The sequence below is a fragment of the Oncorhynchus nerka genome, linkage group LG24, assembly GCF_034236695.1.
Source record: "Oncorhynchus nerka isolate Pitt River linkage group LG24, Oner_Uvic_2.0, whole genome shotgun sequence".
NCBI classification, from domain to species: domain Eukaryota; kingdom Metazoa; phylum Chordata; class Actinopteri; order Salmoniformes; family Salmonidae; genus Oncorhynchus; species Oncorhynchus nerka.
In genome coordinates this window covers 76,771,058-76,785,054 of record NC_088419.1, presented here as the reverse complement: position 1 = coordinate 76,785,054, position 13,997 = coordinate 76,771,058, and the positions used below count along the sequence as shown (strand labels likewise).

Below are 13,997 nucleotides of genomic sequence, written 5' to 3'. Positions count from 1 at the left end.
ACAGCGCTTTAAGAGACTTTCAAAGTTCTTGAAGGTCAATCAATCTGGAAAATGTGGCATTTTTGAGCTATTTTTGCCGTAATATGGACTTGGTCTTTTACCAAATAGTTTTATCTTCTGTTTACCACGGAAATAAATTCCACAAATGAACTTTTAACAAGGCACACCTGTTAATTGAATTGCATTCAGGTGACTACCTAATGAAGTTGGTTGAGAGAATGCCAAGAGTGTGCAAAGCTGTCAAGGCAAAGGGTGGCTACTTTGAAGAATCTCGAATATAAAATATGTTTTGATTTAATTATTTTTGGGGGGAGGGCTACTACATGATTCCATTTGTTATTTCATAGTTTTGATGTCTTCACTATTATTCTACAATGTAGAAAATAGTAAAAATAAAGATTAACCCTGGAATGAGAAGGTGTCAACTTTTGACTGGTACTGTATTTTGGCAGAAATATCGTTAATCGTTGACTATTGCCTCCCTAACATCGGTATCAGTATTGGATCTAAAAATCCCATATCGGTCAGGTTCTACTATCTTCAGTTTCATGCCTATTGATCATGACCCATATATTGTCATGTTTGCTCCTGGCTGTTCTAGGATCAGTCTGAGGAGCCAGCCCCAACCCCTGTAGTGGTGAACAACACGGCTGTAGAGAACAACATAGGAGGAGCACCCGAGATGGACGGAGCACCAGAGATGGACGGACATGACTCAGCAGAGAATGGTGAGCGTAGCCACTTAGAAATACTCAAGAGCTGAAGATTTCATATCATTAGTCACTCCTGGGGCGGCAGTTAGCGTAGTGGCTAGAGCGTCGGACAAATAACCGAAAGCTTGCAAGATCGAATCTCTGAGCTGACAAGGTAAAAATGTTGTTCTGCCCCTTAACAAGGCAGTTAACCCACTGTTCCTAGGCCGTCTTTGTAAATAAGAATTTGTTCTTGACTGACTTGCCTAGTTGGGGTTACTTCGTTGGCGGCCGTTGGAGTAAACAAAGAAGGCAGGAAAAAACGTGGTGGGCTCTGTTCCAAGCAGAATATCGTGCGGATAGACAAACATTTCATGTCTGCCCATGCCCTTAAGTTTGGGACTATCGAATGGGAGAAATCTAGCCAGGATTCTACCGCAAGACATCAGGGCAGCCCAGTGAACCACATTTGGAACCGATGGAGCAAGTCTGCGTCGGGGAGACTTCAACAAACAGCGAGAGGGATGAATTTGCTGAGTCATCCAGCATTGAGGGTGAGGGGAATGCAATTTTGACTGAATATGAGCACTTTTTTATCTGGGTAAAAGCCCTTAATTGAAACGAATTGATAACACTGGCAGTAGTGTTTCCCGAGTAAGGGGATTCCTCCGAGGTATGTCAGAGGGCAAGGCCGATGAAGGACTGTGTTCCCTGGATACTTACAAACGTGTTTCTGGGTGGTGTAGCCAAGTTGAAGACTGTGGTATAGTCCCATCCACATTAAAAATGTCCCGTGCCGATGTTCAACGTTTCCTGAAATATCTTATTGAGTTTAAGCCGAGAAGTCTGCGGGTTAAAGAGAGTGAAATTAGATTGGTGTTACTCTACTTGGTAATGATGGATTGTGATTCCCGGCAGACCTAGGCAAAGTACAGAGCAAAATTTTGCAGGCGCTGCAGAGATGAGGTGCTCAGTGCTGTAGAGTTATATATATCACACACACACGCAGTGGGGAGAACAAGTATTTGATACACTGCCGATTTTGCAGGTTTTCCTACATACAAAGCATGTAGCGGTCTGTAATTTTTATCATAGGTACACTTCAACTGTGAGATGGAATCTAAAACGAAAATCACATTGTATGATTAAGTAATTAATTTGCATTTTATTGCATGACATAAGTATTTGATACATCATAAAAGCAGAACTTAATATTTGGTACAGAAACCTTTGTTTGCAATTACAGAGATCATACGTTTCCTGTAGTTCTTGACCAGGTTTGCACACACTGCAGCGGGGATTTTGTCCCACTCCTCCATACAGACCTTCTCCAGATCCTTCAGGTTTCGGGGCTGTCGCTGGGTAATACGGACGTTCAGCTCCCTCCAAAGATTTTCTATTGGGTTCAGGTCTGGAGACTGGCTAGGCTACTCCAGGACCTTGAGATGCTTCTTACGGAGCCACTCCTTAGTTGCCCTGGCTGTGTGTTTCGGGTCGTTGTCATGCTGGAAGACCCAGCCACGACCCATCTTCAATGCTCTTACTGAGGGAAGGAGGTTGTTGGCCAAGATCTCGCGATACATGGCCCCATCCATCCTCCCCTCAATACGGTGCAGTCGTCCTGTCCCCTTTGCAGAAAAGCATCCCCAAAGAATTATGTTTCTACCTCTATGCTTCACGGTTGGGATGGTGTCTTGGGGTTGTACTCATCCTTCTTCTTCCTCCAAACACGGCGAGTGGAATTTAGATCAAAAAGCTCAATTTTTTGTCTCATCAGACCACATGACCTCCTCCCATTCCTCCTCTGGATCATCGATGGTCATTGGCAAACTTCAGACGGGCCTGGACATGCGCTGGCTTGAGCAGGGGGACCTTGCGTGCGCTGCAGGATTTTAATCCATGACGGTGTAGTGTGTTAATGGTTTTCTTTGAGACTGTGGTCCCAGCTCTCTTCAGGCCATTGACCAGGTCCTGCTGTGTAGTTCTGGGCTGATCCCTCACCTTACTCATGATCATTGATGCCCCACAAGGTGTGATCTTGCATGGAGCCCCAGACCGAGGGTGATTGACCGTCATCTTGAACTTCCTCCATTTTCTAATAATTGCGCCAACAGTTGTTGCCTTCTCACCAAGCTGCTTGCCTATTGTCCTGTAGCCCATCCCAGCCTTGTGCAGGTCTACAATTTTATTCCTGATGTCCTTACACAGCTCTCTGGTCTTGGCCATTGTGGAGAGGTTGGAGTCTGTTTGATTGAGTGTGTGGACAGGTGTCTTTTATACAGGTAACGAGTTCAAACAGGTGCAGTTAATACAGGTAATGAGTGGAGAACAGGAGGGCTTCTTAAAGAAAAACTAACAGGTCTGTGAGAGCCGGAATTCTTACTGGTTGGTAGGTGATCAAATACTTATGTCATGCAATAAAATGCAAATTAATTACTTAAAAATCATACAATGTGATTTTCTGGATTTTTGTTTTAGATTCCGTCTCTCACAGTTGAAGTTTACCTATGATACAAATTACATACCTCTACATGCTTTGTAAGTAGGAAAACCTGCAAAATCGGCAGTGTATCAAATACTTGTTCTCCCCACTGTGTGTGTAAATATATATACACACACACACACACACACAACTCCGAGTGTGTATATACACTGCTCAAAAAAATAAAGGGAACACTAAAATAACACATCCTAGATCTGAATGAAATATTCTTATTAAATACTTTTTTCTTTACATAGTTGAATGTGCTGACAACAAAATCACACACAAATTATCAATGGAAATCAAATTTATCAACCCATGGAGGTCTGGATTTGGAGTGACACACACAATTAAAGTGGAAAACCACACTACAGGCTGATCCAACTTTGATGTAATGTCCTTAAAACAAGTCAAAATGAGGCTCAGTAGTGTGTGTGACCTCCCTACAACGCCTGGGCATGCTCCTGATGAGGTGGCGGATGGTCTCTTGAGGGATCTCCTCCCAGACCTGGACTAAAGCATCCGCCAACTCCTGGACAGTCTGTGGGGCAACGTGGCATTGGAGGATGGAGCGAAACATGATGTGCTCAATTGGATTCAGGTCTGGGGAACGGGCGGGCCAGTCCATAGCATCAATGCCTTCCTCTTGCAGGAACTGCTGACACACTCCAGCCACATGATGTCTAGCATTGTCTTGCATTAGGAGGAACCCAGGGCCAACCGCACCAGCATATGGTCTCACAAGGTGTCTGAGGATCTCATCTCGGTACCTAATGGCAGTCAGGCTACCTCTGGCGAGCACATGGAGGGCTATGCGGCCCCCCAAAGAAATGCCACCCCACACCATGACTGACCCACCGCCAAACCGGTCATGCTGGAGGATGTTGCAGGCAGCAGAACATTCTCCACGGCATCCCCAGACTCTGTCACGTCTGTCACGTGCTCAGTGTGAACCTGCTTTCATTTGTGAAAAGCACAGGGCGCCAGTGGCAAATTTGCCAATCTTGGTGTTCTATGGCAAATGCCAAACGTCCTGCACGGTGATGGGCTGTAAGCACAACCCCCACCTGTGGATGTCGGGCCCTCATTACCACCCTCATGGAGTCTGTTTCTGACCATTTGAGCAGACACATGCACATTTGTGGCCTGCTGGAGGTCATTTTGCAGGGCTCTGGCAGTGCTCCTCCTGCTCCTCCTTGTACAAAGTCGGAGGTAGCGGTCCTGCTGCTGGGTTGTTGCCCTCCTACGTCCTCCTCCACGTCTCCTGATGTACTGGCCTGTGTCCTGGTAGCGCCTCCATGCTCTGGACACTACGCTGACAGACACAGTAAACCTTCTTGCCACAGCTCGCATGGATGTGCCATCCTGGATGAGCTGCACTACCTGAGCCACTTGTGTGGGTTGTAGACTCCGTCTCATGCTACCACTAGAGTGAAAGCACCGCCAGCATTCAAAAGTGACCAAAACATCAGCCAGGAAGCATAGAAACTGAGAAGTGGTCTGTGGTCACCACCTGCAGAACCACTCCTTTATTGGGGGTGTCTTGCTAATTGCTTATAATTTCCACCTGTTGTCTATTCCATTTGTACAACAGCATGCAAAATGTATTGTCAATCAGTGTTGCTTCGTAAGTGGACAGTTTGATCACACAGAAGTGTGATTGACTTGAAGTTACATTGTATTTAAGTGTTCCCTTTCTTTTTTTGAGCAGTGTGTGTGTGTGTGTGTGTGTGTGTGTATGTATGTATGTGTATGTATGTACAGTGCCTTGCGAAAGTATTCGGCCCCCTTGGAACTTTGCGACATTTTGCCACATTTCAGGCTTCAAACATAAAGATATAAAACTGTATTTTTTTGTGAAGAATCAACAAGTGGGACACAATCATGAAGTGGAACGACATTTATTGGATATTTCAAACTTTTTTAACAAATCAAAAACTGAAAAATTGGGCGTGCTAAATTATTCAGCCCCTTTACTTTCAGTGCAGCAAACTCTCTCCAGAAGTTCAGTGAGGATCTCTGAATGATCCAATGTTGACCTAAATGACTAATGATGATAAATACAATCCACCTGTGTGTAATCAAGTCTCCGTATAAATGCACCTGCACTGTGATAGTCTCAGAGGTCCGTTAAAAGCGCAGAGAGCATCATGAAGAACAAGGAACACACCAGGCAGGTCCGAGATACTGTTGTGAAGAAGTTTAAAGCGGATTTGGATACAAAAATATTTCCCAAGCTTTAAACATCCCAAGGAGCACTGTGCAAGCGATAATATTGAAATGGAAGGAGTATCAGACCACTGCAAATCTACCAAGACCTGCCCGTCCCTCTAAACTTTCAGCTCATACAAGGAGAAGACTGATCAGAGATGCAGCCAAGAGGCCCATGATCACTCTGGATGAACTGCAGAGATCTACAGCTGAGGTGGGAGACTCTGTCCATAGGACAACAATCAGTTGTATATTGCACAAATCTGGCCTTTATGGAAGAGTGGCAAGAAGAAAGCCATTTCTTAAAGATATCCATAAAAAGTGTTGTTTAAAGTTTGCCACAAGCCACCTGGGAGACACACCAAACATGTGGAAGAAGGTGCTCTGGTCAGATGAAACCAAAATTGAACTTTTTGGCAACAATGCAAAACGTTATGTTTGGCGTAAAAGCAACACAGCTCATCACCCCGAACACACCATCCCCACTGTCAAACATGGTGGTGGCAGCATCATGGTTTGGGCCTGCTTTTCTTCAGCAGGAGCAGGGAAGATGGTTAAAATTGATGGGAAGATGGATGGAGCCAAATACAGGACCATTCTGGAAGAAAACCTGATGGAGTCTGCAAAAGACCTGAGACTGGGACGGAGATTTGTCTTCCAACAAGACAATGATCCAAAACATAAAGCAAAATCTACAATGGAACGGTTCAAAAATAAACATATCCAGGAGTTAGAATGGCCAAGTCAAAGTCCAGACCTGAATCCAATCGAGAATCTGTGGAAAGAACTGAAAACTGCTGTTCAAAAATGCTCTCCATCCAACCTCACTGAGCTCGAGCTGTTTTGCAAGGAGGAATGGGAAAAAAATTCAGTCTCTCGATGTGCAAAACTGATAGACATACCCCAAGCGACTTACAGCTGTAATCGCAGTAAAAGGTGGCGCTACAAATTATTAACTTAAGGGGGCTGAATAATTTTGCACGCCCAATTTTTCCGTTTTTGATTTGTTAAAAAAGTTTGAAATATCCAATAAATGTCGTTCCACTTCATGATTGTGTCCCACTTGTTGTTGATTCTTCACAAAAAAATACAGTTTTATATCTTTATGATTGAAGCCTGAAATGTGGCAAAAGGTCGCAAAGTTCAAGGGGGCCGAATACTTTCGCAAGGCACTGTGTATATATATATATATATATATATATACACACACATACATACAGTGCCTTGCGATATACACACACACTTCTTCCCCACCTCCATGTGTGTATACACATTTTGTATATGTGAAACTTCTTCCCCACCGTTGTGCATCCGTCTCAGCGCCAGGCCCCCTTAATGAAAGATTGATGAAGGATCAAGAAAGACACTGCTGTAGTTGAGTTTAATTATTTAACCCAGATGGAGAAACTATATGCTCATTACTAATCCATCTGAAGCATGCCTGGGTTGACAATGTATTGTTTATTCAGATGTAGTTTCCATGAAGTCTGGACACACACCCTCATTTGAAGTGTGCCTAGGTTCTTGACAATACTTTCTTTATCCAGACGGAATCTCCCAAGGTGTGGACACACACCTTTACATTGTTGACACTGTGTGTTTTTGACAATGTTTTGTTTATCAGACGGAGTCTTTGTAAACAGTCTGGACAACACCCACCCTCTCCAGCTGGAGACTGCCATTGACATGCCCGGTAGCCTGGACTCCCTCAGGGCCGTCGCCTTGGAAACCAAGACTACGACAGTCTACACAGGAGTGGCGGCGGGCACCAGCCATGGGGCATGTCTTACGCTGAATGACCACAACCGCCTAAGACTATTCATCCAGGAATTTACCTTCAGGGGACTACTACCTCACATAGAGAAGAACATCAGACAGCTCAATGACCAGGTAGACACACACACACACACACGATGACCACGAGACCTCTCAGCTACCACAGTTTACCACTGTGTTTTCTTGTATTGTCATATTTTTGGTAACTGTCGACTGACTATTGCCATATCTAAGCGCATGTACTTCCTGTCAGTTGGTGTATTGATTAATCGGTCAGGGTGTATTGACACAAAAATAGCAGTGAAATCCTGGAAGGACTGATTTAATGATAGATGGACACAATCTATTATATGGCCTTAGGCATTCTAATGATCTAATCTCATTCCCTCTCTCTCCCTCCTTCCCTTCCGCCTGTAGCTGGTCTCCAGGAAAGGCTTGAGTCGCTCTCTGTTCTCAGTCACTAAGAAGTTGTTTGGAGGAGGGAAAGTTCCAGAGAAGAGTATCGCTGAGCTGAAGAACACTTCCGGCCTTCTGTAAGTTCATCACCCTCCTTCTCCTCTTCTGTCCCCTTCCTCCTCTCCCTCTGAGATACCTACTCCAGTCCTCATCGTCCACATACAACACCTGTTCTGCCGTTCACTTTTGGTTAAAGGTCCTCAACGCACACACATCCCTGGGTCTCTCCTCTTTTCAGTTCGCTGCAGCTTGCGACTGGAACAAACTGCAAAAAAACACTCAAACTGGACCGTTTTATCTCCATCTCTTCATTCAGACTCAATCATGGACACTTACTGACAGTTGTGGCTGCTTCACGTGATGTATTGTTGTCTCTATCATCCTGCCTTTGTGCTGTTGTCCGTGTCCAATAATGTTTGTACCATCTTTTGTGCTGGTACCATGTTGTCATGTGTTGCTGCCTTGCTATGTTGTCTTAGGTCTCTCTTGTTGTGGTGTCTCTTGTCGTGATGTGTGTTGACGACATATTTAAAAAAAATATATATATTATCCCATCTCCCAGCCTTTTGGTAGGCCATCATTGTAAATAAGAATTTGTTCTTAACTGACTTGCCTAGTTAAATAAAGGTAAAAAAATAAATAATAATAAGTGTAATCTGCATCATAGATGGGCAGGGCTACTGGTGGCAAGCGGGTCTTGTTTTTTTTGAGGAACTCAATCGGTGTCTCAATTTACTGTTGAGAGGTAGAATACACAGTGTGCAACTTGGAAATTTGGTTGTGCATCAGCAGTTTCTCTTATGTCAGGGGGGCCCAAAAGGCTAGTGCCGGCCAGCGCTGTATGGATGTGGGTTTGCAGACCCGCGAGTCATAGTGGCCCTTCGTGATGAGTTCAGATTTGTTTGTTTCCCCCACAATTGTTTTTTGCCCGTCTCTGATCTACTTCACCAGTAGCAAGGAGGTTATCCAGTAAGCTGTGGTCTTGGTACTTACTATCACATTTCTCACTGACCAGTGCTTTGAAAGATGGCAAGGTTCTCTCATTAACAGATTACACCTCGGATTCCACAATCAATCAAATGTATTTATAAAGCCCTTTTTACATCGGCCAATGTCACAAAGTGCTATACATAAACCCACCCTAAAACCCCAAACAGCAAGCAATGCAGATGTAGAAGTACGGTGGCTAGGAAAAGTTCACTAGAAAGGCAGAAACCTATAGGGGAACCAGGCTCTGAGGGGTAGCCAGTCCTCTTCTGCCTGTACCGGTTGGAGATTATAACAGAACATGGCTAAGATGTTCAAATCTACAAAGATGACCAGCAGGGTCAAATAATTATAATCACAGTGGTTGAAGAGGGTGCATCTCAGGAGTAAATGTCAGTAGGCTTTTCATAGCCGAGCATTCAGAGTTAGAGACAGCAGGTGCGGTAGAGAGAGTCGAAAATAGCATGTCCGGTACAAGGTAGCACTTCCGGTAAACACTATGTCTGGTACATACGGTATGAACACAACCACCAGGTAAGTTGACTGAACACATTCTCATTTCCAGCAATGGAGTGGGGAATAGTTACAGGGGAGAGGGGATGAATGAGCCAATTGTAAGTTGGGGATGATTGGGTGGCCATGATGGTATTATGGGCCAGATTTTGGAAATTAGCCAGGATACCAGGGTTAACACCCCGACAATAAGTGCCATGGGATCTTTAGTGACCACAGAAGGTCAGGACACCAGTTTAATGTCCCATCTGAAAGAAGGCACCCGACACAGGGCAATGTCCCCAATCACTGCCCTGGGGCATTGGATTTTGTTTTTGACCAGAGGAAAGGGTGCCGCCTCCTACCCTCCAACACCACTTCCAGCAGCATCTGGTCTCTCATCCAGGACCAGGACCAACCCTGCTTAGCTTCAGAAGCAAGCCAGCAGGGTGGTATGCTGCTGGCTGTATGTCTGGTACATACGGTATGAACACAATCACACATTTACTGAGTTAAACTGTCCATGTGTCTAATCAGAGGTGCAGAATATGAGGATAGAGAGAGAAGTCAAAGATTAGCTTTAGGCTTTCACCCAAGATAGTGTATATGTACAGTGAATTCGGAAAGTATTCAGACCCCTTGACTTTTTCCACATTTTATTAAGTTTGACTTCTAAAATTTATTAAATTGTTTTTTTCCCCTCATCAATCTACACATGATACCCCATAATGACAAAGCCAAAACACTGAAATATCACTTTACATGCAGTACCAGTCAAAAGTTTGGACATCTACTCATTCCAGGGTTTCTTTATTTTTGACCAATTTTTACATTGTAGAATAATAGTTAAGACATAAAAAACTATGAAATAACATACATGTAGTAACCAGAAAATATTACCAAATCAAAACATATTTTATATTTGAGATTCTTCAAAGTAGCCACCCTCTGCCTTGATAACAACTTTAAACGCTCTTGGCATTCTCTCAACCAGCTTCATGAGGTAGTCACCTGGAATGCATCTCAATTAACAGATGTGCCTTGTTAAAAGTTAATTTGTGGAATTTATTTTCTTCTTAATCAGTTTGAGCCAATCAGTTGTGTTGTGACAAGGTAGGGGTGGTATACAGAAGATAGCTCTATTTGGTAAAAGACCAAGTCCATATTTTTGCAAGAACAGCTGAAATAAGCAAAGAGAAATTACAGTCCATGACTTTAATACATGAAGGTAATTTCAAGGAGTTTCTTCAAGTGCTAAGATGAAACTGGCTCTCATGAGGACCGCCACAGGAAAGGAAGACCCAGAGTTAACTCTGCTGCAGAGGATAAGTTCATTAGAGTTACCAGTCTCAGCAATTACCAATTATCTGCACATCATATTGCACCTCATAGAGTTCAAGTAACAGACATATCTCAACATCAACTGTTCAGAGGGAACAGTGTGAATCAGGCCTTCATGGTTGAATTGCTGCAAAGAAACCACTACTAAAGGACACCAATAAGACAGGAAAGGGAAGAGACTTGTTTGGGCCAAGAAACACGAGCAATGGACATTAGACCAGAGGAAATCTGTCCTTTTGGTCTGATGAGTCCAAATTTGAGATTTTTGGTTCCAACTGCCGTGTCTTTGTGAGACACAGTGTAGGTTAATGGATGATCTCTGCGTGTGTGGTTCCCACTGTGAAGCATGGAGGAGGATGTGTGATGGTGTGGGGGTGCTTTGCAGGTGAAACTGTCTGTGATTTATTTAGAATTCAAGGCACACTGAACCAGCATGGATATCACTTTATTCTGCAGCGATCTGCCATCCCATCTGGTTTGCGCTTAGTGGGACAATCATTTTGTTTTTCAACAGGACATTGACCCAAAACACACCTCCAGGCTGTGTAAGGGCTATTTCTCCAAGAAGGAGATTAATGGAGTGCTGCATCAGATGTCCTGGCCTCTACAATCACCCAACCTCAACCCAATTGACATGGTTTGGGATGAGTTGGACCGCAGAATGAAGGAAAAGCAGCCAACAAGCATATGTGGAAACTCCTTCAAGACTGTTGGAAAAGTTTTCCAGGTGAATACCTCATGAAGCTGGTTGAGAGAATGCAAAGCTGTCAAGGCAAAGAATGGTTACTTGTAGAATCTTGAAGAATCTCAAATTGAAAATATATTCTGATTTGTATAACTTTTTTTACTACATGATTCCATATGTGTTATTTCATAGTTTTGATGTCTTCACTGTTATTCTACAATGTAGAAAATAGTACAAATAAAAACCCTTGAATGGGTAGTTGTCATCTTTTGATTGGTTCTGTAAGTATTCAGACCCTTTACTCAGTACTTTGTTGAAGCACCTTTGGCAGCGACTCGGCCTCAAATCTTCTTGAGTATGATGCTACAAGCTTGGCACACCTGTATTTGAGGAGTTATTCCCATTCTTCTCTGCAGATCCTCTGGGCCACTCAAGGACATTGAGACAAGTCCCGAAGCCATTGTATTGGCTGTGTGCTTGGGGTTGTTGTCCTGTTTGAATGTGAACATTCGCCCCAGTCTAAGGTCCTTAGCGCTCTGGAGCAGGTTTTTATCAAGGATCTCTCTGTACTTTTATCCATTCATCTTTCCCTCCATCCTGACTAGTCTCCTAGTCCTTGCTGCTGAAAAACATCCCCACAGCATGATGCTGCCACCACACTGCTTTACCGTAGGGATGGTGCCAGGTTTCCTCCAGACGTGACGCTTAGCATTCAGGCCAAAGAGTTACATTTTGGTTTTGATCAGACCAGAGAACCTTGTTTCTCATGTTCTGAGAGTCCTTTAGGTTCCTTTTAGCAAACTCGAAGCGGGCTGTCATGTGCCTTTTTTACTGAGTAGTGGTTTCCATCTGGCCACTATACCATAAAGTCCTGATAGGTGGAGTGCTGCAGAGATGGTTGTTTTTCTCGAAGGTTCTCCCATCTCCACAGAGGAATTCTGGAGCTCTGTCAAAGTGACCATCGGGTTTTTGGTCACCTCCCTGACCAATTCCCTTCTCCCCCGATTGCTCAGTTTGGCCAGGCAGACAGCTCTATGAAGAGTCTTGGTGGTTCCAAACTTCTTCCATTTAAGAATGATGGAGGCCACTGTGTTCTTTGGTACGTTCAATGATGCAGACATTTTTTGGTACCCTTCCCCAGATCTGTGCCTTGACCTAATCCTGTCTCTGAGCTCTTCGGACAATTCCTTCGACCTCATGGCTTGGTTTTTGTTCTGATATGCACTGTCAACTGTGGGACCTTTATATTGACTGCTGCGTGCCTTTCCAAATGATTTCCAATCAATTTAATTTAAAACGCAGCACACTACTGCTCATGCTCCCAGGTGATATTTATTTACTTGAAGTTTCCTCTCAATGTCCCTTCCCCTGTGTGACATCTTGACCATTTCTATTCCAATGTGTCTCAGAGAACTAATAGGATGTCCAGCTTGTACAATGACAAGCAAGCAACCAGATTTGGCTGACAACTCCAGCACCTGCAGAAAGTACCTGAATGTGCATATGTTCTTTAGCTTTTGTAGAATCAATTGAATTTACCACAGATGGACTCCATTTAAGTTGTAGAAACATCTCAAGGATGATCAATGGAAACAGAGCTCAATTTCGAGTCTCATAGCAATGGGTCTGAATAATTATGTAAATAAGTTTTTTTTATTTCTAATAAATTTGCAAAAATTATAACTTTTTTTCCCTTGTCATTATGGGGTTTTGTGTGTAGATTGAGGATTTTTTTTATTTAATCAATTTTAGAATAAGGCTGTAATGTAACAACGTGAAAAAAGTTAGGGGGTCTGAATGCTTACCGAATGCACTGCACAGTTTGGATGTGTCCCAAATGGCACCCTATTCACTACAGTGCACTACTTTTGACCAGAGCTTTGTTGGCCCTGGTCAAATGTATTGCTGTCAATAGGAGAATAGGGTGCCATTTGAGTCTGACTTTGGATGATGTTTTCTAACGCCTCCACCTATACCTCAGCTGAGTATATGACCTCTGACCTCTGCCCTGTGTGATGTCATCAGCTATCATCCAGAAGCCCCTGAGCTGCAAATCAGGAAGATGGCTGACCTGTGTTTCCTGGTTCAGCACTATGAGCTGGCCTACAGCTGCTACCACACGGCCAAGAAGGACTTCTTATCTGACCAGGCCATGCTCTATGCCGCTGGAGCGCTGGTGAGAACACACACACAGAAAGGGAGAGAGAGATGTGGCACACACACACACACTGTTGTGGAAATCCTAATCAATAAGAAGGAGAGACTAGGTCAATCACTGATCAGGATATTAATTTATTCACAACTTATTTATAATGCGGCATAGAGTAATTGCTCTGCAATAATGAGGCTGGTTGACTCAACAGCGAGCAGCTCTGACATACAAAGAATGTAAAATATATTTTATAGCAAAGATGCACCTTCTTAGTCTACATGATAAACAACAGATGTATGGAATGGGTCACAAGGTGATACTTGATATATGAGAAAGCAGTATCCCCCAGCCAGATGGCATTTGTTATGAAGACCTTTCTTATTCTACAGAGTTAGCCCCCGAAGATCTCGTCCCTGGTCCTTCACAGTACAGAAACACCAACTCATTCTATGGCATAAATCAATTGTGAAGTCCTGAGGGGAGTGAGCCTCTGGGTCATACACTATCCCAAGATAGGTGCAACATCAGAGATGACAGTGGTTCCAGACACTACCACACACACATTTTCTCAGACTTGATCTCCCCCAAGTCCAAAGGAGGGAGTGACTGGTGCACAGACATTCTGGAGACAAGTAATTGGTTCCCCATTTAATCACATGGTTTAAAATAGGTAAAGACACATTCACATATGAAGACAATGTTCCAGCCTGTCCTCTTCTCTTT

The 13,997-nt window shown here is 43.7% G+C and overlaps 1 protein-coding gene across 6 annotated transcripts in view; it reads left to right on the top strand.

Annotated features, from left to right (window-relative positions):
- Positions 1-13,997, top strand: part of trappc8 (trafficking protein particle complex subunit 8) — a 99,235-nt gene that overhangs the window by 30,702 nt on the left and 54,536 nt on the right. For all 6 annotated transcript variants that reach the window (XM_029633129.2, XM_029633126.2, XM_029633127.2 and 3 more), the window contains 4 exons: positions 602-728; positions 7,010-7,275; positions 7,579-7,694; positions 13,148-13,298. In XM_029633129.2, the coding sequence (XP_029488989.2) occupies positions 602-728; positions 7,010-7,275; positions 7,579-7,694; positions 13,148-13,298 (660 nt within the window). The remainder of the gene's footprint in view (positions 1-601; positions 729-7,009; positions 7,276-7,578; positions 7,695-13,147; positions 13,299-13,997) is intronic.